Below are 23,670 nucleotides of genomic sequence, written 5' to 3'. Positions count from 1 at the left end.
CAGACGGGGGGTAAAGCTCAAGATCCAAAAGGAGAAACTCCCGCTCCCACAGACAAAGCGAGCCTAGAAGCCATGGGAGACCGGTCACAAGACGCTGTAGCCGCCTCTCTATAGCGCGCTGGGACTTGCCACCCGGGTTTCCCAGCCACAGGTCGATGAGCTCCTGTGTGGCATCGATGAGATTCTCCCGTAGCTCCTTAGACGGATTAAGCGCTGCTGGGTCCATCTTGTGGTCACGTCGTACCGTCACGGTTCGGGTCAGTGGCCGTGTGAGGAGTGGAAAGGAGGACTCAAATGCAGTACTTATTTAGACGTGAGGGCGATTTATTAACAATACCAAACATAAAGTGGAGATGGCAAAACAGAACTAAGGATGAACTAAACTGGGAGAAACTACACCAAGGAGTAGCAAACCTGAACATGAAGGGAGAACAGCAGGGAGAGCACGCAGGGGATTTCACAGAGTATGAACACAGACGACGCGACGAGGAACAGAGGAAAACACACACTATAAGTACACAGAGAGACACTGGGAAATCACACACAGGTGGGGGACACAGCTGGACCTGATTAACCTGACGAGACAGGGGAATACTAACACCAGGGACCAATAGAGAGAGCACAAACCCAGAACCCAGTATCTAAAATCCCAAAACACAAACCATCCCAAAACAGCCATGAATAATAATGAAAGTAATAACAATAAGGGACACAAACACAAAGTCACTCAGTCATGGCCGCAGGACCATGACAAAAACACCTGAGGTACCAAAATAAAACAGGAAACGGAAAGAAAAACATCACCAAAAAAATAAGAGAATTCAACGAGAGGGGGACTCACAGGAGGATGAGAAGGAGAGGACTAAATAAAACTCCATAACCACAAACTGGAACTGAAACATAACCGGGACTGTAAATGGCAATATACACTGAACAAAAATATAAACGCAACACTTTTGTTTTTGCTCCCATTCCCCATGGGATGGACGTAGAGACCTAAAATTCATTCCAGATACACAATATAACCATCCCTCCCAAACAGTGGTCACAAATCAGTCCAAATGTGTGGTAGTGGGCACATCTGCTATATTGAGATAATCCATCCCACCTCACAGGTGTGCCACATCAGGATGCTGATCTGACATCATGAGTAGTGCACAGGTGTACCTCAGACTGCCCACAACAAAAGGCCACCCTGGAATGTGCAGTTTTGTCTCACAGCAAAATGCCACAGATGCCACAAGCAATGAGGGAGCGTGCAATTGGCATGCTGACAGCAGGAATGTCAACCAGATCTGTCGCCCGTGCATTGAATGTTCATTTCTCAACCATAAGCCGTCTCCACAGGCGTTTCAGAGAATATGGCAGCACATCCAACCGGCCTCACAACCGCAGACCTCGTGTAACCACACCAGCCCAGGACCTCCACATCCAGCAGGTTCACCTCCAAGATCGTCTGAGACCAGCCACCTAGACAGCTGCTGGAACAATTGGTTTGCACAACCAAACAATTTCTGCACAAACTGTCAGAAACCGTCTCAGGGACTCTCAACTGCATGCCCGTCGTCCTCATCGGGTCTTGACCTGACTCCAGCTCGTCGCCGTAACAGACTTGTGTGGGCAAATGCTCACATTCGATGGCGTCTGGCACGTTGGAGAGGTGTGCGCTTCACGGATGAATCATGGTTCACATTGTTCAGGGCAGATGGCAGCTGAGAATGTCCCAGTTCTTGCATGGCCAGCATACTCACCGGACATGTCACCCATTGAGCATGTTCGGGATGTGCTTGACCGGCGTATACGACAGCGTGTACCAGTTCCCACGAATATCCAACAACCTCGCACAGCCATTGAAGTGGAGTGGACCAACATTCCACAGGCCACAATTGACAATCTGATAGACTCCATGCGACGATGTGTTGCACTGCATGAGGCAAATGGTGGTCACACCAGATACTGACCGGTTCTGGGTCCCCAGACCCCCAATAGCGCAAAAAACTGCACATTCCAGGGTGGCCTTTTGTTGTGGGCAGTCTGAGGTACACCTGTGCACTACTCATGATGTCAGATCAGCATCCTGATGTGGCACACCTGTGAGGTGGGATGGATTATCTCAATATAGCAGATGTGCCCACTACCACACATTTGGACTGATTTGTGACCACTGTTTGGGAGGGATGGTTATATTGTGTATCTGGAATGAATTTTAGGTCTCTACGTCCATCCCATGGGGAATGGGAGCAAAAACAAAAGTGTTGCGTTTATATTTTTGTTCAGTGTAGAAACACGAGCTAAACATTGGGGATGGATAAACTCTATAAATACACACGACCAGAACAAAAGGCTTGTTAAACTGAGTAAATAAAACTTATAAAACAAAACTAAAAGCTACCAAACAGATTTCATAAACTCAAAACTGGAACAGAATTTTTTGGCTTCATTTCCTCTTAATTTATTCTTGATGTCGCGGCAATTATTAGCAGAGATGGGCAGTAACGCGTTACTTGTAACGCGTTACTGTAATCTGATTACTTTTTTCAAGTAACGAGTAAAGTAAGGGATTACTATTGCAAAATCCGTAATTAGATTACCGTTACTTTCCCGTAGGAACGCTGCGTTACTGCGTTACTAAAACCGTGATTTTTTTTGCGAGAATGTCTCATGACAGTGACGTAAGCAAGTGCGACGTTGGTGACAGCAGCTGTGTGCAGATCAACAATGGATAATATATCGAGTGCGGGAGAGAGTATGAGCGTGCAGCGTTTAAAGTGTGGAAGTACTGACCTTACTTTGAGTTTGATTCCATAAAAAGTGACAAAAACATTAGCGTCCATCGTGCGTGGGAAGAAAACTTCTTTTTACAGCGAAAAAAACCCCTAAACTTCCGAGCAAGCACCGAGTAGCTACGACGTGATGGGAAACTCACAGAGACACTCGCGCGGATTCTTCAACTGACCGCAGCACACCTACACCAGGGTAACCCTCCGCCTACCCTGCTCCTGCTTTACAGGTGAAAATAGAGCAAAAGGACCGCTGAGTCTTTGACTTTATTTATTTTCTGCTGTGTTTTACTTGCATCTGTTTGAAAGAGTGAGTGAAAACACAAAAAATATTTTATTTTATGTGCTGGAATGTGTAGAAAATAGGTTTAAATGTTAAACTAATTTATTCAAGTCAGAGAATGTTGCATATAATTAAATGTTTTGCTTGATGCATAAAGTTAAAAGATTAAAACTGATAAAACAAGTTAAAAAAAGAGACTTTTCCATTTGATTACATTTTGTATGATGGATTATGTAGAAAAAGTAGAATTGGGCTGAAAGATCTATCACTTTATCACCTCTTCAGGTTGTAAATCGTGTTTTTAAAAAGTAACTAAGTAACTAAGTAACTAAGTAATTAATTACTTTTGAAAATAAGTAATCAGTAAAGTAACGGGATTACTTTTTGGGGGGAGTAATCAGTAATTAGTTACTGATTACTTTTTTCAAGTAACTTGACCAACACTGATTATTAGCTGATGCAGCTGACCTGGGCCTTCCACGCTTTTCGTCAAAAGTAGGAGTTACATGGAATCATCTGTGCACCAGAAAGAGATGATGTAAGAGGATATGAAGAGCAACATCAACGTGACAAACATTTCATTTTACTTTGCAGAAGTTACCACCTGCCATTGAAAATGAAACTTCTTTTTTTGAAGATTGGTCTGTCTGTGGGCAGGCACGCCAGTCTCACAAAAGTTCATTAAGTCGTCACAAAACGAATGAATCAGTCATTTTGTGTTCATCTTATTGTTTCGTATCAGAGAATACAAATGTGAAAGTAATGCATTTAAATAGGTCATATATTTCATATATATATGAAATATAAATTAAATTAATAAATTAAAAATTTTGTATTGTTCGATACATATGTGTACCGAACCGAAAGCACTGTATCAAACGGTTCAATATCGATACGAGTATCGTTGCACCCCTAATATATACAGTGCTTTCGGTTCGGTACGCATATGTATCGAACAATACAAAATGTTTTATTTATTTTATCAACTTTTCTTCTGACGATGCTGTCTGTGTTGAGCGCTCAGTGGATCTGTGTTTGACTACTCCGCCTAGGCTGCACTGTCGAGCGCAGATCCACTGAGCGCAGCGCAAGCTAGCAAGACAGAAGCTAAGCTCGTTGTGACATGGCAACTGCCTCAACGCTACCCGAAATTGAACCTCCCCCACCCTCATGCAAGATCTGGCGTTTGGAACTATTTTGGTTTTCATGTGAAGTATGACCCTGATGGTAAGCGCGTCATGGACTAAAGTAAAACAGTATGTCGGATGTTCCACGCAATGCTCAATTGGTGGGAACTAGTGCGTTAGCGCTGTTACCTTGTTAACGTGTTGACGCTGTCCAGCCCCACGCACCGAGCGATCCGCGGTAACTCATTAATGGAGATTTGCCGCGTTATGGCATTAATGTCATTTTAACGAGTGACAGCACTAGTGGGAACAAAATGAATATGACTGCACATTTACGCCGACATCATCCTAGTGCAAAGACAAGTGGAAGCAGACAAAAACAACAAGCATGCTTGATACAAACTTTACCTGAGTCATTTAGACAGCCGTTAGCACCTGATTCTCCTTATGGGGACCTGATATGTTTAATATGCTGCTGAGAAAATAGTCCAGAAGAAGCGTATAGTATAGCTTTTATTTTGGAAAGAGCCATTTTTTCTGTAATAAACTGAGCATTGCGTGGGTCATACGTCACATGAAAACCAAAATAGTTCCAAACGGCAGATCTGAATGAGGGTGAGGGAGGTTCAATTTGCCATGTTGCAAGGAGAGCTTAACTTCTGTCTCGCTAGCTTGCCCTGCGCTCAGTGAATCTGCGTTCGACTACTCCGCCTAGGCTGCACTGTTGAGCGCAGATCCACTGAGCGCTCAACACAGACAGCATCGTCAGAAGGAAAGTTGATAAAATAAATTAAAAATTTTGTATTGTTCGATACATATACGTACCGAACAGAAAGCACTGTATCGAACGGTTCAGTTTAAACACCAAACCAGGTTAGCTCACTGCCCATTTTCTCTGCATATATATATATATATATATATATATATATATATACATATATACATACATATATATGCAGAGAAAATGGGCAGTGAGCTAACCTGGTTTGGTGTTTAAACTTCAAACAAATGATGTGCAAAAAACTGAGACATGCATGAGTTTAGCTCTGTGGCATGAGGCGACTCGCTCCTCCGCCTCCTCTCCACTGATAAAAAGTCATGTTCAGGGGCAAAATAATAACAAAGTAAAGATTTGTGTTCAGCAACAGGAATCAGTGGATTAAAAGTCATGACTCATGATTCTCTGAGCTTGTTCCTATAAATTCTCCATCACAACTTTCCTTCCTCATGATGTTTTACATCCAGGTGCGGGAAATGCTTTTTTTGGAAAACCAAAACCAAAATCTTTACAACCAAGATCTTAAATCTATAAGAGACTGCACATAAGCCATAATCAGCGTCATTCTGTTTTATTCAGGTGCATTTGCCAATCAATAAATTAATAATAAATAATCAACAATCAACAACTTAAATACAAAATAAATAAAGAAAACTACAATATGTCAGTAAAAATAAAAACAAAACATCCTGAAGGTTTTAGTACTTCAACTACAAAGAAATTTAATACTACTTTAATACTACAGTACTGAACCTGACTGTTCAGAGGATTAGTAGTACACTGAAGTACTTTGTACTGTAAACATCATCACCATCAGCTCTCATTGGCACTGCAGTGGAGAAGCTAGGTCAGGGTTCCCATTGAGACAAAAAAAATCAACTTATAGAATACAATTATGTGAAAACTTCGTTAAATTTGTCACATAAACGGGATTTCACACATTTACTTTGCATAAATGTAATTCCTCAACAAAATGTGATAAATCTGGAAAACTACCTATCAGTAATTATCAGTGGAACCGCCCATTTCTCCACCACAGTCCAATCTCAGTGCAACAAGAGGGAGTTTCACTCAGAAAGAATTCAGGGTTTTTTAACTTAAAACAAAATACAAGAAAGAAATAACCTAAATTTACAAAATATTCAGTAAAAAATAAACTTTAACCACAATTAAACATATCTTTGTTTTGTGGGTTTTTAATAATATGAAGTTTTTAAAGCCGAGAAAAAACAACAACATTAAATCAAGTATTTCCACTGGGTGAAACTCCATGTTGAAAACAATTAGGTATAATCTCTGGATCCTTCAGTGAAAATATTCCACAGGATCAAACTTTTATGCTGGTTTCAAGTATCACACACCAAACATTATATAAAAATATTTTTCCGAGACTACGATCTTATAAGGCTTAGGCTGCTGGTTCACTGTTAATTTAAATATAAATATAGATGAAAATAGAATACAAAATTCTAACAACTAGACACACTGGTTTCAGTCTGAGAATCTTTTGGTTTTGTATAATTTAAACATCCTGCATCCTTGTTTTACTGTTATTTCTCTTTATGCCCTTTAGGTCGCCTTTTAGGCTCTGGTGCGATCTTTAGCCTTTGTTTGCCTCCGCCGTCTGCGTCTCCTCTGGATCTTGATTTCGGGGAGCGAGCTCGCCTCTTCGTACAGCTGTGGCAGCTGCCAAAGTGCTTTGCTCTGGATGATGCGGTCGTTCATCTACAGGAGAGAGAGAGACAAAGGCAAGTTTGACATTAATGATGACGATCACACGGTTACAGAGAGGACCTTTGTTAAGATTCAGCACAATGACATCAACATTTAAAACCCTTAAATAATGTAAGACCTTTGTGAGCTTTTAGAATAACTAAGGCACATCGTCCCCTGGTGTAAGCATCACAAATTTAAGACCTGCAAAAAACACATTATTTTAAGCCCTAAATAAAACCTTATTTCTAGTCTCACCTAGGCCCCAAACTTTCTCTCTGCCTTTTCTTTTCCTAGTTTCTATTTAAATCCTTTGTGGATGCGTTATTAAACCTCGTAATATCCTGCAGGTCACTGATGACTAATCTAAGGTTAGGGCATGAGTTCTCTCTTTTTGTCTGTTTTAAACCAAATGCAAAAGTCTTTAACACAAAAACTGTATTGCCAAAATGAATGAGACATGATCTGAAATCCTCAAAATCTGCCTGTTTTTCACTAAAACAAAATCCCAGATGGGCAGCCAGGGACTTGCTCTGGATGTTCAGAGGGTAAGCTGAACATCCATTTGTAGGACCAAAGCATTTGTCCTTAAGTATGAATTTAGGACTTATATAAGCCCTCAATAAGGTTGGTCAAATCTTTTCAAGTCTAACTTTTCAGGCTTTACATAAGCCATTCATATGGGCTGCTCAACCCATCCTGAGGCTTATTGTGAGCTCCTCTTAATCACTGTACAATCCTCAACATAGACTTCACAAAAACCTCACTGTTGGGTTTACGTAAGTCCTAAGTCAAGTTAAGGCTTTCACAGCCAAGAAGCAATCAGAATGCTCTCTACCTTGATATCTCTGAGGGTCTGCAATCCCTGCAGAAGCTTCTCCTGTTCATGGTAGCGGCGTTTCTTTAGCTCCTGGACCTTCTTCAGGATGTAATTCAGCTCTGATCTGACATCTCTGCCTGCTACCAAGCCTGCGTTGTTGGGGCTGCTGGACGCAGGGGTGATGGCCGAGCCAGGTTGCGCGTTGCTCACGGCGATCTGGGGACTCGGAGTGGGCAGTTGTTTCAACATGTGGCCAAGCAACTTTTCGTACGACTCCAAAACACCACCCATGAAGATCAACTTGGTCTGAGAACGAGAAACAGAGAGGTAATGACATGAAAGTACAAATGGCTTATATTTGTTTAATATGAATATATCTGGTTGTGCAAATATGGCTTTGAAAATGCCCAAAATGCTGAATTTCGCAGCATTCCTCAGCATTTTGGACTCGGGTACCAAAAGCCAAAAAACTGAAACAACGCAGAATACATTTGTAGTAAATAAACCTGAAGAAAAACTGAGATGTGAGGAAAAGGTTGCTTCACAAACATTGCAACCTTAGGTGCTAAAAACTTTTCGCACAATGGAAAAAACTCTGTGGTTTCCCACACAACAGTTAAGCTAACATAGAAGGCCTTAAAGGGGAATACCACTCACTGACTGCTGTTAAACCTGAATGTCATATCCATACACTGCTAACAGGACCGAAACTACTAGTTTGGATGTAAGAAATGAGAGTTTGTGGCTCAATGTTTGACCCAGTGTTTGTTTTCAATTTGGTCGATTCACTTACACTTGTTGAATAATCTGTGGTAATTTCTGGTGACAACCAAAAACCTTTCATGTCAGAAGCAACAAAAGCTGTGGGATCCCTGACAAAACACTTTCAGTGGCACCATCAAGAGTGTTTTTAAAGAGCTTTAAAACCTGACAGAGGCAACAGCACGATGAACTGACCGGACAGAAGCAGGCTAAAAGATGTAAGATGTTTCCTTCGAATGAGAGGGGGCAAATGGTGTTAAAGCTCAGATGAGTCATTAGATATCTCTAAAATATATGAAATGCAGCACTGGGGTAGGTGTGGTGGTAAAGAAACCTCTAAATAGGAAAACCTGGTGGGTTGCAATAAAGTTCATGCAAAATACCACCCTCCATACAACAGCCTTCCCCCTGCATACCACCATGTGTTAAGCTATAATAGAAACTCATCTTGACTTTAAATTTCCAACTGTTATGACTAACCTGTCAAAATGTTTCTGAGTGCTGGAAGATATTGCTGGCTATAGGAGGTGGTGACCACAGAAAATCTACTTGAACATTCAGTTTTAGAAAGGCGCTGATACTTTTCTTCTTTTACTAGCAATATCTTTAACTGTTCCTCAAGAGGCAGTGCAACAAAATTTCCATTGTTTTGCTTCAAATTTTCTCCATTTTTTCCTTTTTCTTGTTGCTGTTGACTGCTTTAATTACAGTTTTAGTACAGTTACTTTACAATAATATCAGTTAGACTTTTAATAATTAGTTAGAAGATATACATCCTCAAAAAATGTTCCTTTTTATTCCAAATTTGCAGAAGCTTTAACCTGAACCTCATAGCCATCTAACCACACAGAACTTCAAACAGAGTGACATAAAAAACTGCCGACCAGAGCTCCTCAGTCTGTGCTCTCTTGGCTTGATGTCAGTACTTGAAACCAACCATGAAACGGCCTTGTAAGTGATGTTGGTGAAAAGTGAAAGTTTGATCGGGAGACTGAGAATAGCTGCAGAAAGGTGGCATCCTGCAGAGCCAGCAAAGTGAAGGAAAACCCCACAAAAACCTCAACTCAATGTAAAAGACAAAACCTGGAAATACCAGCTGGCTGCTGACTCAGGCAGTGCCTGTTAGCCAAAGATGGAGGAGCTCAACAGGAGGTTTGCCTCCATCGAGTATCCTGACTCTTTCCAGAGTTCAGAAATATACCTGCTAACAACTTTAAAGATGCCTGATTACTAATCAGTGTCTTCACTCTTTCATAAACATGCAAAAGTCAAAGTGGTGGTTTTATTATCTTTACACCATCTGGAAATCCACTTTAGTGACGATGATGCTGAAGACACTGGGTGGATGGATAGAAATAGTTCCTCATTTCTTTGTGTAGGGATGGAATACAGCATGGTTTCCAGTATTAATACTGAGCTTTAGGCTAAGCTACCTTGATGCTTACCACGTGGACCTTAAGCCACAAGTGTGTTTCCTAAATTCTGCCTGTCCATTTGAGGCTATAGTAAGGCCATAGTTAGAGCAAAACTCTCATTTGCCACAAGAAACCTTTTCTTTGGATTGCATGGACATTTTACATTTTGTGGACAAACTACGCGCTCCCATTAATCACATGAATCTTACCTCAATTTTTTTGTTCTGGTCACTAGGAAATACGGGTTTCCCATCATATTTTTCCCGGCTTGAAATTTTCTGCAAAAGACAAAAAAAAAAGAAGATATTTTCAGATCATGTTTGACATTAATAATGAATAATCGGTATCGGTATTGGGTTTTATCCCAGCTCACAAACATTGTCAAACATGATTTGAACTGGAGCAGAAAATAAGGTGCAAGGAATCACTAACTTATAAAAGGTTTTCAGTTTTAGTTTTTTAAAGAAACCAATGATTCAGCCGAGCTGTTGTTAAAAAAAAAAAAACCCCGATTGGCTGACTGGAGAGGGCAACTGCTCATTTACTTTGCTTCATATATAAATAAACAGCATTTTAAAACAGATTCTGAATTTCACTGGAAGCCACTGAAGGGAAGCCTGCTAGCCGGTTGCTAGCAGGTTAGCTGCTCTATTCAGGACCGACTAAAGACCAATAAGAGAAGTGTAGGAAAAGGTGAAATATAATAATTGTTGGACTAAAAGATCCAGGATTAAATTGGAATTTGATCTGAAACTGATAACTGAAGATTAAAATTTTAGAAAGTGGTACGAATGGTGCGTTTAAAGCCTGTTGGCCACACTGTGTCTGATATCAAATATGGAGACTGTAAAGAAATTGAGAAATTTGTCCGAAAAAGACAAAAACAGTTTAAAAGTGTTTTTTTTTCTTACAGCGATAAACATGAGAAGGCCAATAATCCAACAGCAGTTATAAAAGACAGCGTGAGTTCAGCTGTTTCTGTGTTTAGAGCTTTCTATCATTACTGGTGCCTTCAAGGACTGTCTGTCATGAAGTTTAAAGGATGGTTAAGAACGTCTGCCAACTAGCAATGAAAAACCAAACAAATTACAAAAACAAGCTGCTAATAGGGGAAATGATAATTGGGGGGGGGGGGGGGGGGTGTCAATGAGCACGTACTTTGCAGAAAAATTTGATGGTGCATTCAAGGACACTCCCACATCTGTGATGTGACTCTGTCTCATCCTTGAATCCACCATTCCAGGAAGTGTCCCTGCTCGCCTCTGCATCACCACATGAAACATGATATCATTCACATAAAGTTTCGTATGTGAGATGCTCCAGGCCGGGTGTGTAGTATTTAGCGTCTCGTGGGTTAAAATGGTCCTTTAACCACACACTTAAGTGGAAATTTAAAAAGACATCTTTGCGCATGTGTGTATGTGTTTGTGGTAAGAGCATCACTGTGACAAACAGGAGGAAACAGAAAGTCTGTAGAGCTGCACAGTCTAGTATTACTCAAGTACTAAGTAGCAGTTGAAGTGCAGTGAATACTTACATAGTGCTGCAAGAGGCTCTGGATGGTCCTGTTCATCTCTGCTGGGATGTGGGATCCTCTGACCTGACAGGCAAAAAGCCAGAGGCACAGACAGACTGCTGCCCTCACTGTGGTAGCCATCCTGTCTCTGTTTGTATTACCCCTGAGTGTAGTTGAGTCTTCGGTTTGATTCCCAATCCGGGCCGAGTGTTTTCAATTTGAGAACGGATTCTGGCTGAGCAGTGTCCTCCCTGACTGAGTGACTGATGATCTGACTGACAGTGTCTCTCTTACCCTGAAGTTGGTGCGAACTGTTTGACTTGTCATGAAAGCTTTTATTTATAACTCTGCGAGAGAGAGAGAGGCAAAGTGGCAGAGTGACATAGACATGCACTCAGACAGAGAGAGAGAGAGTGATGCGATGATCTAGGTGTGAAATTGTGGTTTTGAGTTTCCTTTAAATCAACAACTTCATAGAAGAGGGTGAGGGGTCGGCTTCCCACTCATGCATATCATACCCAAATCATCTGCTCACTGCAGAATTTTGCGTCTCCCAGCTGTTTTATTAAAATTTGTGCTTTTGCTGGTCAGACTTGAAGTTGCAAAGGGGTCTAATAGTTTGCATGAGACCTCTCATAATTGCATTAATCTCTCAAAGCGTGCACTGAGGTTCGAGGAGCAATGACTGGAAAGCACGCTGCGTGAAAGAGTGAGGTGGCACCCTGCGTCAGAAACCATTAGATCCAGCGATTCCGTCACGGAAATCATTACACCTCCATTGAATCCACTGCATCTGGGATTTCACAGCCACCTCTGACGGTTTCTGATCGTGGGCCATACATGTGCCACGTCGTGCTGATAAACCTATCTATCGATCTATTAGTGTTGGGTACAGATTCATAGTTTGATCTAATAAAAGCACTGTGAGGTCATCACATTTGAGGAGTCAGACTTTTTTTTAAAACTTTTCTTCAAATCTTGGCAGTCAGGGCCCAAAGAAAGTAATCGTTCTAAGTGGTTTATATTTAGGACAAGGGTTGTTCTTCCGTAATATTCATCTGACCTGATAAACTGTTTGGAGCTAACACTCTTAACTTATTTTGTATATGCTCACTAGCCCAGTTAAATGTAAGGTCAAAAGCTGAATGAGTCCTGATCTGCAAGGAAACATATGCTGGGATGCTCAGAGTGTGGCTGAGATAATACCGACCCCTCATCCTCCATGGTAGGGTTGGGTTAGGCAGCTGGTGACTGGGTAGATTTTACAAGATTAAAATATCTCCACACAAAAAAAAATCAGACAGGAGGAAATAGCATGCTTGCTGTGGATTTCATTTGCACATTGCCCCATTTGGAGTTCCACTGAACATTCCTTGTTTTAATAATCACTTCAAATGGCTTCCAGCCCCATGAGGTCCACGTCATCATTGGTTACAAATTCCTCCCAAATCGGAGTGTTTTCTTTTACTTGATTTTTCTTTTTTAAATTACTTTTTTTTTTTTAACTCATAACAGTCAGAGTTAATTTATTTTCTCACTTTGTACTAAGTTCCCAGATTATTAACCCTCTCCAGGCAGGCGTTGCAGATTTGCAACAGTTAAAAACTAACAACCTGATTACCCCACATACATATTTTATGAGGGTTTTTTTTACTCAGAAGTACCACTGCAGGACTTGGTTGTGCATTAGCAACAAAAAGTTTACTTTGAGCCTGAGAGGGTTAGAGCAGGGGAAGCTCCAACTACTGGGTGGATGATTTCAGTGTTTCAAAGTTAAGACACTGGCTAGCTCGTGTCATCATGCAGTTATCTTCTCTTAGCCTTTATTTTATTCTGTTTTATGGTTTCTTTTTATTTTAACATGTTTAATCAAATTTTAGGGTCTATTATACTTCTAATTTATTCTCCTCCATCTAAAGTTCTGGGTTAAAGTTACTAATGAAAGTGAGAGGATAGACTGTGGGATCAGAGTCAGGGTTAGGGTCGTCATCAGTGATGGCACTGACAGAAACAACAGTCCTGGTAATGCATGTGTTGGGATTCACAACAGTTGAAAGTTGATCCATTGCGTGCATGGCCTTTGTATTATGGTGGAATATATGTGCCTGTTGTTGCTGACTGGGTAACACCTCTGTGACACATCTGCCGAACACGCACCTCAAAGCCCGTTTCCCGTTTTTGCACATCGTTTCAATGAAACTGGTTCTTCAGGACAGAAACCAAAGCGACGCATTGCACAGATTGAAGTTGCTTCTGGATTGGTTGTATCTCGGGTTTTATTGGAAACTCTAAAACTTTTGAGGGTGTGTATTGCTACGGAGGCCTGCTGAGGCACAAATAAAGCCTGCATGAACTCAAATATCATCATCCTGCAATAAGTTGTAAAAACTTGGATCCCTCTATCATTTAAACAGCACTCATTGTTTTTCATAGCAAATATTTTCTATTTAGTTTCTTTTTAACTTTTAATTGTGGATGTGCATGACATTTACTGTGGTGCTACTGAAAGATGTCCAAGCATACATGGAAATACAGAACATAAGGCAAAAAATGAGTGGAATTCTAATGTGATTCAAAGTCAGTATTTAGTATTAAACCTTTATTCTTCACCCTGAACTATTCCACTGACTTTCAGTCCACTGCTTAGTCTAATTTGCCATTCCTAGGCCTTTTTCCCTGTTTCCTTTCTTTACAAATGGCTTCTTGACAGCGCCCCTTTCGCCAAGACCATTATGATGAGATTTCAGTGAACATTAAATGAATTAACTAAAGGGTCAGTCTTAAGGACATGACTTGCAGATAGTGTTCACCTGCTGTAGCTAGCTTAGTAAGCCTACGACCACTTCCTTTGTCTGTTCCTTTGTCCCGTTCAACATGTAAATGAATCAAAACGATAGCAATATTGAAATGTATTGACTTGTGTAGTATTTTTTTCTCTCTTATTTTCTAAATGTGCCTGCATATTGTTTACATGTTTGAAATAAATAAATTAACAAAATAACAAATTTCTGTTACAGTAGCAGAAATTACACCAAATTCAATACTTTTTCTCCACATTTGCACCTGAGACCTTGTAACACTAACAAGTCAGATGACACCAGAATGGAAAATGGCTAATTGGGCACAATTTAGACATTATCAATTTGTACTCACTTTTGTTGCCTGCAGTTTAGGCTTTAATGGCTGAGTGTTGAGTTATTTTGAGGTGACAGCAAATTTACACTGTTATTCAAGCTGTACACTGACTACTTTACATTGTATCAAAGCGTCATATCTTCATTGTTGTCCCATGAAAAGATATATTAAAATATTTACAAAAATTTGAGGGGTGTACTCACTTTTCTGAGATATACTGCATGTTAAGACACAATACTGGTTCTTTCAGAGTTAGGAATCTTTTTTAGGCTCGAATGATTCATGGGTCAGTGTGAAGTGGCTTAACAAACAAGAAATTTCCTCTGACAAAAGTCAGCTATAAGGACAGCCAATATCAAAGACAAATGTTAAAAGATCTTCTTGACAGTTCTCAAACTATTGCTCAAGACCAAAACTACAATAAAGCTGGCCTCTTTGAAGCTAAATGTAAAGACGTAATGAGTGGCTTAAGCCTTTTGCACAGTACTTTAAGAGTGTATTTTTTCTGGAAATTAAGTTAAAAAGTGCTGGGATTTTTATTTATTTTTTTGATGGGATAGGAAATGTTCAGAATATCAGGAAATCTTTTCAATCTATGAACTGAAAATGAAAATTGCAGGATTCAGGGAGGATTCAGGGTCACCTGATCCAGCCCTAACTATATGCTTTAGCAAAAAGGAAAGTTTTAAGCCTAATCTTAAAAGTAGAGATAGTTTCTGTCTCCTGAATCCAAACTGGAAGTTGGTTCCACAGAAGAGGGGCCTGAAAACTGAAGACTTTGGGTCCCATTCTACTTTTAAATACTCTAGGAACAACAAGTAGGCCTGCAGTGCGAGAGCAAAGTGCTCTAATAGGGTGATATTGTGCTACAAGGTCATTAAGATAAGCTGGGGCCTGATTATTTAAGACCTTGTATTTGAGGAGCACGATTTTGAATTCAATTCTGGATTTAACAGGAAGCCAATGAAGTGAAGCCAAAACAGAAGAAATATACTGTCTCTTTCTAGTCCCTGTCAGCACTCTTGCTGCAGCATTTTGGATTAACTGAAGGCTTTTGGGGGAGTTTTAGGACATCCTGATAACAATGAATTACAGTAGTTTGGCCTAGAAGTAATAAATACATGAACTAGTTTTTCAATGTCACTCTAAGTCAGGATATTTCTAATTTTAGAAATATCCTGAAAATGGAAAAAAGCAGTCCTATTTGTTTAATATGTGCATTGAAGGACATAACCTGGTCAAAAATTACTCCAAGGTTCCTCACAGTGTTACTGGAGGCCAAATTAGATCTTAGATGTCCTTACTGCAGAAGCGAGGATATCTGTCAAACAACCATTATAGTTTCATTAATGATATTTGATCTATTTTCTGGGTGATGTTGTATTCAGACTAATATGCTAGTTTATTTATGGTTAAGGACCATATAACATGAATATTCTGTATAAGGGGGGCTTTTAATTTTTTTAATTATTTTTTGTAGCTTTATTTGAGAAACTATTTATAGATGTTACTTACTTATTTTTGTTCCTTTTATTGGATTTGTTGACAAAAACAAGTGTAAAGTGTAGAAGTAGACTTATATGCCATTTGATGCACACAGAGGTGTTTATGAGGGGTATAGAGCTAGTTATGTACCCATTTGTTGGTTACATGTTTTGATATTTACATGTTTAAACATCTGAATGTTTACACATGCACTTTCAAAGCAGTAATAAGTATGCATTGAATCTGCCTAGTTGGATTCCCTACATTTTTATAGGATTAGTATAGGATTTCCTGTGGCCAGTGAACTATCATAAGGTGAGAGATTCCAAACCACAAAGCAAACCCTCATGTACACAAGATATAAAATATCACCTGACTTGTATTTTGAAACATCTGCATGCTGTTAAGACCCAGAGTAGCCTACGTTCTGTCAGATGCAGCAGTTTATACCAGTTAAAATTACACGATAAGGAAGATAATTAACCACTCAATAGCATTGCACATGTGAATAGTAGACTAAATGAAAATACACAGCTACCTGAGTCACATGACACTATGTATTGCAGCTCTGAGTGTGTGAAAATCAGTTGGCAAGCAAACGAAATAGAAATATTAGCTAAACATAATGGGTAAACAGTAACAGTAAATAAAGAGTAGAAGAAAAAGAACTTGGCAACTGGGACACTCAAGCAACTAAGAGAGACTGTTAAATCACACTGCAAATTTTAATTTCACTTAATTTTTCCCAAATATACAAAACTGCAATTCAAAGTAAAAACTATCCTGGGCAAGCCCCCAATTACACTGCAACCCAGCTCATAGACGACAAAGAGATTACAGACATGATAATTTATGGTATAACTGCAGTTTAAGTCATTCTCCATGATGACCACAACCCTAATGTGGATGAGAATATGTAAGGTTACAAAAATAGTTCTTACAGAAATGCATCAAAAACTCTCTGTGTTTTTCCAATAAAGTTGTTTTGGGCTACACAGCTCTGATAATGACTCAGTCTTCACAGGGTTAAAGGTTTTACTCAAAAATTATAGACAGACAATTATGATTAATAGGATTTCAAATATAAGTGAAATGCAATAGAATTGGCAACCATGTGAGCATGCTGATCTCCCAAAAGCAAAAGATTGTTCACTACTCAAACCTCCATTTTTAATTTTAAGACAATGAAGCCTTGGAATTTCCTAAAGACTTCCAAGAATTCACCGTTTGTTTGCAAAGAAAAAGCAGATAAAGACTTAGAAAGCTGAAAATAATGTAAGTATTAAAATCTCAATTTGAAATAAATAAATTCATTATTCCAAGCTGGACCCTTCCTGGTTACATCCGAAAGGAGAATTAGCTCGTAGATATCATGAAAGCTGTGGGATTTTTTTTTAAAAATTTTTAGGAATAATCAGGAATAATCACCTCTGTTAAGATAAGTTTGAGTCTGAAGATTCATTGAAAAACTTAGAAAGGCTACTATTGTTGAAAATGTCTGTACAAGCTAATGTGATGCTATGTTTTCATATTGCAGCTGCATATCAGGCCTTGATTGCTTATAAACTCAAAAATCTGTAAAAAGCTGAAGCATTGTATTTTATTATACAGAGCAATGGACAGTAAAGAGAATGTCAGGTAAGATGATGACAGGAAACTATGCCATTCTAGGTGTGAAGGCCTCGATTGAGTAATCAGAATAGCGAGCAGTTCCCCATTCAGTTTAAAGGAAACAGACGTGATGTAAGGGTTTTCTTGTTAGCTCCACGCCCGTTCATGCAAATATATTTATTCTTTGGTAGTAGCAACACTGAAAATATTAGTGCAGCATGCAGTGTGTGGAAAAAACCCTGTTGAAATTTATATCAAGTGAAACCAACAAAAATAACGTGTGACCACAGAAGGGTCTGACCTTTAGGGAAAAAGATTTACTGTAAGTGAGGAAAGAGGTCTTCGTAGAAAAAATGCATTCTGCTGTTCCATTAGTTAAAAAAGACTGCTCAGTTTGCAAAATTATGTTTATTCTTGTTATTATGATGATCTCTCTATAGCTCAGCATCTAAAATTCCTTAATGTCTGTATTGCACCAACTAGTATAACACTCATGCAAAGACAAAAACAACAAAAAATAGAGTTTTATTGTACTCCCCAGTGTTGCTATGACAGCAAACCCTTTTCCGATGTTTCTTTAGCCCAGTTTAACCTGCAGGACTTTCCCTAGGCACCTGTAATGTGTTTGGCTGCCATGGAAGAAAAATGCAACCTAAAGCAGAGGTTTCAGCAGAAATGGCCACAGATGATGAGTTAGAAAAAAAAAAGATGATATGGAAATGATTTCAAAGATGATTATTCTGCATTCTTACCTGTGATAAGACAGATACACAGAGGTGGGTTTTACTCATAGCCTGGATTTAAAATCACTCACTGGTTTCTGAAGCTGTCATTTGAAGCCTTACAATCAATGTTGGGAAGGTTACTTTTAAAATGTATTCCACTACAGATTACAGAATACATGCCCCAAAATGTATTTTGTAACGTATTCCGTTACATTACTCAATGAGAGTAGCGTATTCTGAATACTCTGGATTACTTAATATATTATCATGCTTTTTTACAACTACATGAATGTACTATTGCTGTGTGATTTATTACTAGTATTACTTGGATTCAGGAGACAGACACTATTTCTACTTTCAAGATTAGGCTTAAAACTTTCCTTTTTGCTAAAGCATATAGTTAGGGCTGGACCAGGTGACCCTGAATCCTCCCTTAGTTATGCTGCAATAGACATAGGCTGCCGGGGGATTCCCATGATGCATTGATTTTTCCTTTCCAGTCACCTTTCTCGCTCACTATGTATTAACAGACCTCTCTGCATTGAATCATATCTGTTATTAACCTCTGTCTCTCTTCCACAGCATGTCTTTTATCCTGTCTTCCTTCTCTCACCCCAACCGGTCGCAGCAGATGGCCGCCCCTCCCTGAGCCTGGATCTGCCGGAGGTTTCCTCCTGTTAAAAGGGAGTTTTTCCTTCCCACTGTTGCCAAAGTGCTTGCTCATAGGGGGTCATATGATTGTTGGGTTTTTCTCTGTATCTATGAAGCGCCTTGAGGCGACTTATGTTGTGATTTGGCGCTATATAAATAAAATTGAATTGAATTGAATTGAATTGAATTGAATTGAATTGAACTAGTACTGAAGGATACTCGCCATACCAAGAGCAACTAGATTTTTAAACGTTAATATAAAATGAGTAACAGTAGGGTGGACATTGGGTAAGGCTGCACTTTTTGCAGCGATCTCATATAGAAAACTATTCCGTGCGTATATAAAACAGGGTCGCGGCTCCGAACCGTAGTAAAGGGACCTCTGGCTAATACATCGGGTTCATGTTGGGCTCGTAGCTGAAAACTTGCTTTACTTGTTGTCTGGGTCAACTTTGCTAGTGAGAGACAGAGAGAGGCGTTGACAGGCTGCTCCAACGGAGCTTATTGTTTCAGAGGAAAACACGAACACAGTTTAGTCGAGTCTTAACGGTTTACTTACAACTGGGCTCGTCAGGCACTCTTTTTGACTGCAGTGGTTATTATTATATTTACATGCTTCCAGCTCCCGCTTCTGGTCGGTGACAACTCGTACTTTTCCACTACCCTTTTTCTCCCTCCTCTCCCTCACAGACACATAACGGGTATAGCAGTCCACTCTCCCTGCAGCACGGACTACACTGCCTATGAGGCTACATTCTTTAGGTCTATGCCTGTAACACTCTACCTATTCCCTTCATATTAAATCATTTTAAAAAATATTTCTTCACTTTATTATGAGACGCGAGATTTAGACACAGGCATTACAGCCTCTTAATGTGTGTTTTGTTTGGGTTTCCAAAAATAGAGAGGGCATAGCCTAACATATGAATCAGGAAAAGACCGCCGTGTAATCCCTTTATTTCAACAAAGTAACTGTATTCTGAATACCACCTTTTATCATCTATTCTACTTATAGGAAAAAAATACAACTTACAACAAGACCTTTTTTGCAATCCAGTTTAATGTAATCTCAGAGCAGTTTTCCCAACAGGAAATTCTGTGTAAATTATACAGCACAGAATTTATAGCTAAACATGGTGCATGAAATACAACCAATGCAAGTGGTGAAGGTCCTGAAAGTCTGCAAATTTCTGCAACTTCTGCCACCTTTGTTAACACAGGAAGAGCTAAAGCGAGTAAGAAGCAACCTTTGTCCTGATCTAAAGCGACTGCCATAAGTGAGGCTGAGTTCAGATGAGGCCCCGAGGTCTGCAGGAGGGAGACAAAGAAATGCAGGAAACAGGAAAGACAAACAGGAAAGCAGACAGGTACGCTTTAGTGATTGCATTCAGGTGTGATATGATGTGGGTATCCCCTAGCCTCGTGCGTAGACAAGAACAAGGTCTGGGGTTTCACAGTTAGAAGTTTGTCTCAGTTTTAAAGAAGTCATGACAGATTCTTATCAAGCATCAGTCTGCATTTAAATGATTGTCAATGGTGAATTTCTATTGAAATTCAACTGAATTTTCCAGGAAATGTCTTACATTTTGAAAGCTTTGGGCTTTAAAGTTAAAACTTATTGTAAAGTTTTAGGTTTTTCTGATCCAGTAAAACATTTTCAATAAAAAGCCATAAAACTTGTGTTATTGACCCCAATATTGTAATTATTTATCATAAAACTTGAAAATGTCACATCCAGCTTTGTATAGTTAATATTTTAAATAAATATAAAATCTGTGCATATAGTCCTTAGTACTCCCAGTGGTTTAGTAGCTTGCAAAATAATTTTTAGCAGCAATACACCAAAGTGATGATTTCCTGTGTGATTTAATCAGTTTCTTACATTGATGTGTTGGCCCACTCTTCTTTACAGCATAGATTCAGTTCACTGGGTTTTGTGGTTATTTGTTTGGAGTTTTCTTCCTATTAAAATGGAGTTTTTCCTTCCTCATATGGGGTAATATGAGTGTTGGGGTTTTCTCTGTTTTCTTTGTGTTACTATAGGGTCTTACTTTATAACAGGGGCGATTTTAGCCCATTTTTGGGGGTGCTGAAGCACCCCCAAAATGAATCAAAGCACCCCCAAAGATTTCTTACTCATTTTTGACAATATATGTTGTTTGTGTGACACACTACTAAAAATATAAAAAGCATACAGTACTTGGTTGAGACGTAACATTTTGACAACAAAAGTATACATTTTCTTCTCAATATTTTGTACATTTGTACATTTCAAGTACTCTATTTTTGGAGTCTATTTTCATATATCTGTATCGTATTATACATACACATTAAAAGTGAATCCCTGTCCAAAAAATGCACTCAGTTTACTTCTTACTCACTATGATCATCATTCATCATTTCCCCCCAGTAAAGTAGTTAAAGTTAGGATATGTTTTTTGATGAATTTAAGAATCTTATGATTTAATAAAGAAATTTGCAGACTTGCATAGAGATGGTAAAATTATGATGACATAACGGAGATGAAGACAACAGACGATGAGGACAGGGAGGAACAGGGGTTTAAATGCACCAAGGAGACAGTCAGAGAGAACTTGGGACAACTGGAGACATTTAAGGATGCAGGGACTGACAGAGCCAGGGAAGAAGTCTCGTCGTGACGAGTAAAGTTTATCTTGCCTGGCTGAGCAGCTCTCTGGGTGCTCAGCACCCCCAAAGCTCTGATCCTAGAATCTCCCCTGCTTTATAATATAAAGCGCCTTGAGCCTATTGAAACTTTACAAAAACAAAGCCTTCCAAACTGCTGATGTAATTTGGCGCTATATAAATAGAGTTGAATTGAAAGTTCAATTCCATTTTAACATGGAAATCTGTGGAAATAGAGTCACTTTTGTAGCCAGTCTTAAGTGGACATTAAAGGAACTGCAGTGTCATTGACCCCCATGTCAAAATAACCAACTTAAGCACTCAAACTATAAGACATATTTTTGATCTCTAAATCTAATAATTGTTTTATTAAAAGTTATGCAAGGAGATATTTATTTTAAAACTCAGCATTTACAAAATGTATGACGCCTTTTGTATGGCCTGCTTTAACAACGTGCTAACCTTATTTACAATCAATATTGTATGGATGTAATAATGGTGCTAAAGATACAGAGGGCTGTTAAAAAATAAAAAGAAAGTTTATCCAGTGTATTTTTAGGGATTATGACACTTTGAGTGGATGCTGCTGTGTTTTGCTCAAAGTTTAGTTTTACTTAAAGATGTTCTAAAGAAGCGACGTTTCAGTTAATTAAATTTAGTTTTCTGCTGTTTTCAGCTCCTCATTTATTAACAAAGCAAATTAAAAATAAATCTTATTAATCAAATGGCCTGCATTTGTATAGCGCTTTTCTAGTCCATAGGACCCCAAAGCGCTTTACACTACATTCAGTCATCTACCCATTCACACACACACGCGCACTGACAGAGGCGAGGCTGCTAGACACAGGCGCCACTGGGCCCTCTGACCACCACCAGTAGGCAAACACGGGGTTAGTATCTTGCCCAAGGATATTTGGCATGCAGCCAGGGTGCAGCCTGGGATCGAACCACCGACCTTCTGATTAGTGGCTGACCTGCTCTGCCACCTGAGCTACAGCCACCCACATAATCAAGCTGGCTAGCTAAATGCAGCATTAGCTGCATGTGCATGGGCGACACTCTCTTCCAAATATGGTCACGTGTGTCTTCATAAGAAAAGAAAAAAGACAGGACATGGATGAAATGCAAACCCAAAGAGTCAAAACAGTAGTCCACAAAACTGTGTGGTTTTAATGATTGTGATTGCGACATCCATCTTTCATATACAGTTTGTGATTTTCCCCTAAATAAAGAAGCTTTTTTTCAGGCTAGTATGAGTGGTCAGGACCACGTGTGAATCTTACTTTTACTTCATGGAGAAAGCGTTTTTTTTTTTTATATTTGTGTGTGAAAGGTTATGTGCAGGGTGGTCTGCAGCTCAGGACAGGACTGCCCACTGACTCAAAAGGTGCGAACACAGGCTGAATCTTCCAAGCCTGTCTCTGTCCACATTCATCTGACACACGATGATTCAGAGTTTCTAAACTCTGGAGAAACCTGGACCTTTTTTTCTTCAGTCATCATCACATTTTCTCTTGTAAGAAAAGTCCCATCTCTTAGGTTGGGTTTAGGGGTAACCCCTTCACGCATCACACAGGACACGACAATGCCAAAACTGGTGGCACCTCAGTCCAGAAGGAAGAGCGAGTGTACTGTGAATATATATTCCTTTTGTGGGTTTAGGCCCACAGATGCTGTTTTCACACCTTCAGTCATTTATTTGAAATATCGTGTGGACACCCAAAAGTTTCTACGTATTTCATTAATGTGGGGTTAAATTTGGGGTGGAGTGGGGGGAATGCCGTGGGTTACACACTATTACTTCATGCAATAACCCACACAATCATAAACCACAGGGCTGGCAAAAGATGAATGAAAGTTCCTTACTGGTGTTATGCTTAAATTTTTCAACTTCATATAGAAAACAGAAGTAAAGTCTTTTTTTTATTTCACACAAACATGTAGTTGCAAGTGCTGACTGCACTGAGATCAGCTAATGAGAACGAAAGTGTCATTATGACTTCATGTTGAAGCTGTGGCTGTCTGAATTGAATAGATGCTTGCTTCGTCTTCTTTTTATCATTTATTTTTGTTAGTGTCCTAACTTTCTTCTGCTTTATATCCAGTGTTTTTATTTGCAGTTAAGAACAAACTCAATAAAATTATAAGAATGTTAAGTAAGCAACTTGCTAGCAACCAAAGGAATCGGATCAGTTCAATTCAATTTCATTTATATAGCACCAA

General features: G+C 39.3%; 1 protein-coding gene across 1 annotated transcript; it reads right to left on the bottom strand.

The window, feature by feature from the left end:
* Window positions 1-5,992: 5,992 nt before the first annotated feature.
* LOC147310043 (interferon gamma-like) lies at window positions 5,993-11,435 on the bottom strand. The gene is made up of 4 exons (XM_086268999.1): window positions 11,216-11,435; window positions 9,888-9,956; window positions 7,520-7,807; window positions 5,993-6,693 (listed from the first exon to the last, which is right to left on the bottom strand). The coding sequence occupies exons 1-4, from the start codon at window positions 11,333-11,335 to the stop codon at window positions 6,550-6,552; spliced, it is 621 nt and encodes a 206-aa protein (XP_086125125.1). The 5' UTR covers window positions 11,336-11,435; the 3' UTR covers window positions 5,993-6,549.
* Window positions 11,436-23,670: the final 12,235 nt, after the last annotated feature.

Source organism: Aulonocara sp. 'chitande type north' Nkhata Bay, linkage group LG17, assembly GCF_057382095.1.
Source record: "Aulonocara sp. 'chitande type north' Nkhata Bay isolate Kocher_YH1m ecotype deep benthic linkage group LG17, A_spYH_male_GT1.1, whole genome shotgun sequence".
Lineage (NCBI taxonomy): Eukaryota > Metazoa > Chordata > Actinopteri > Cichliformes > Cichlidae > Aulonocara > Aulonocara sp. 'chitande type north' Nkhata Bay.
This window is presented reverse-complemented; position numbering and strand designations above follow the sequence as displayed.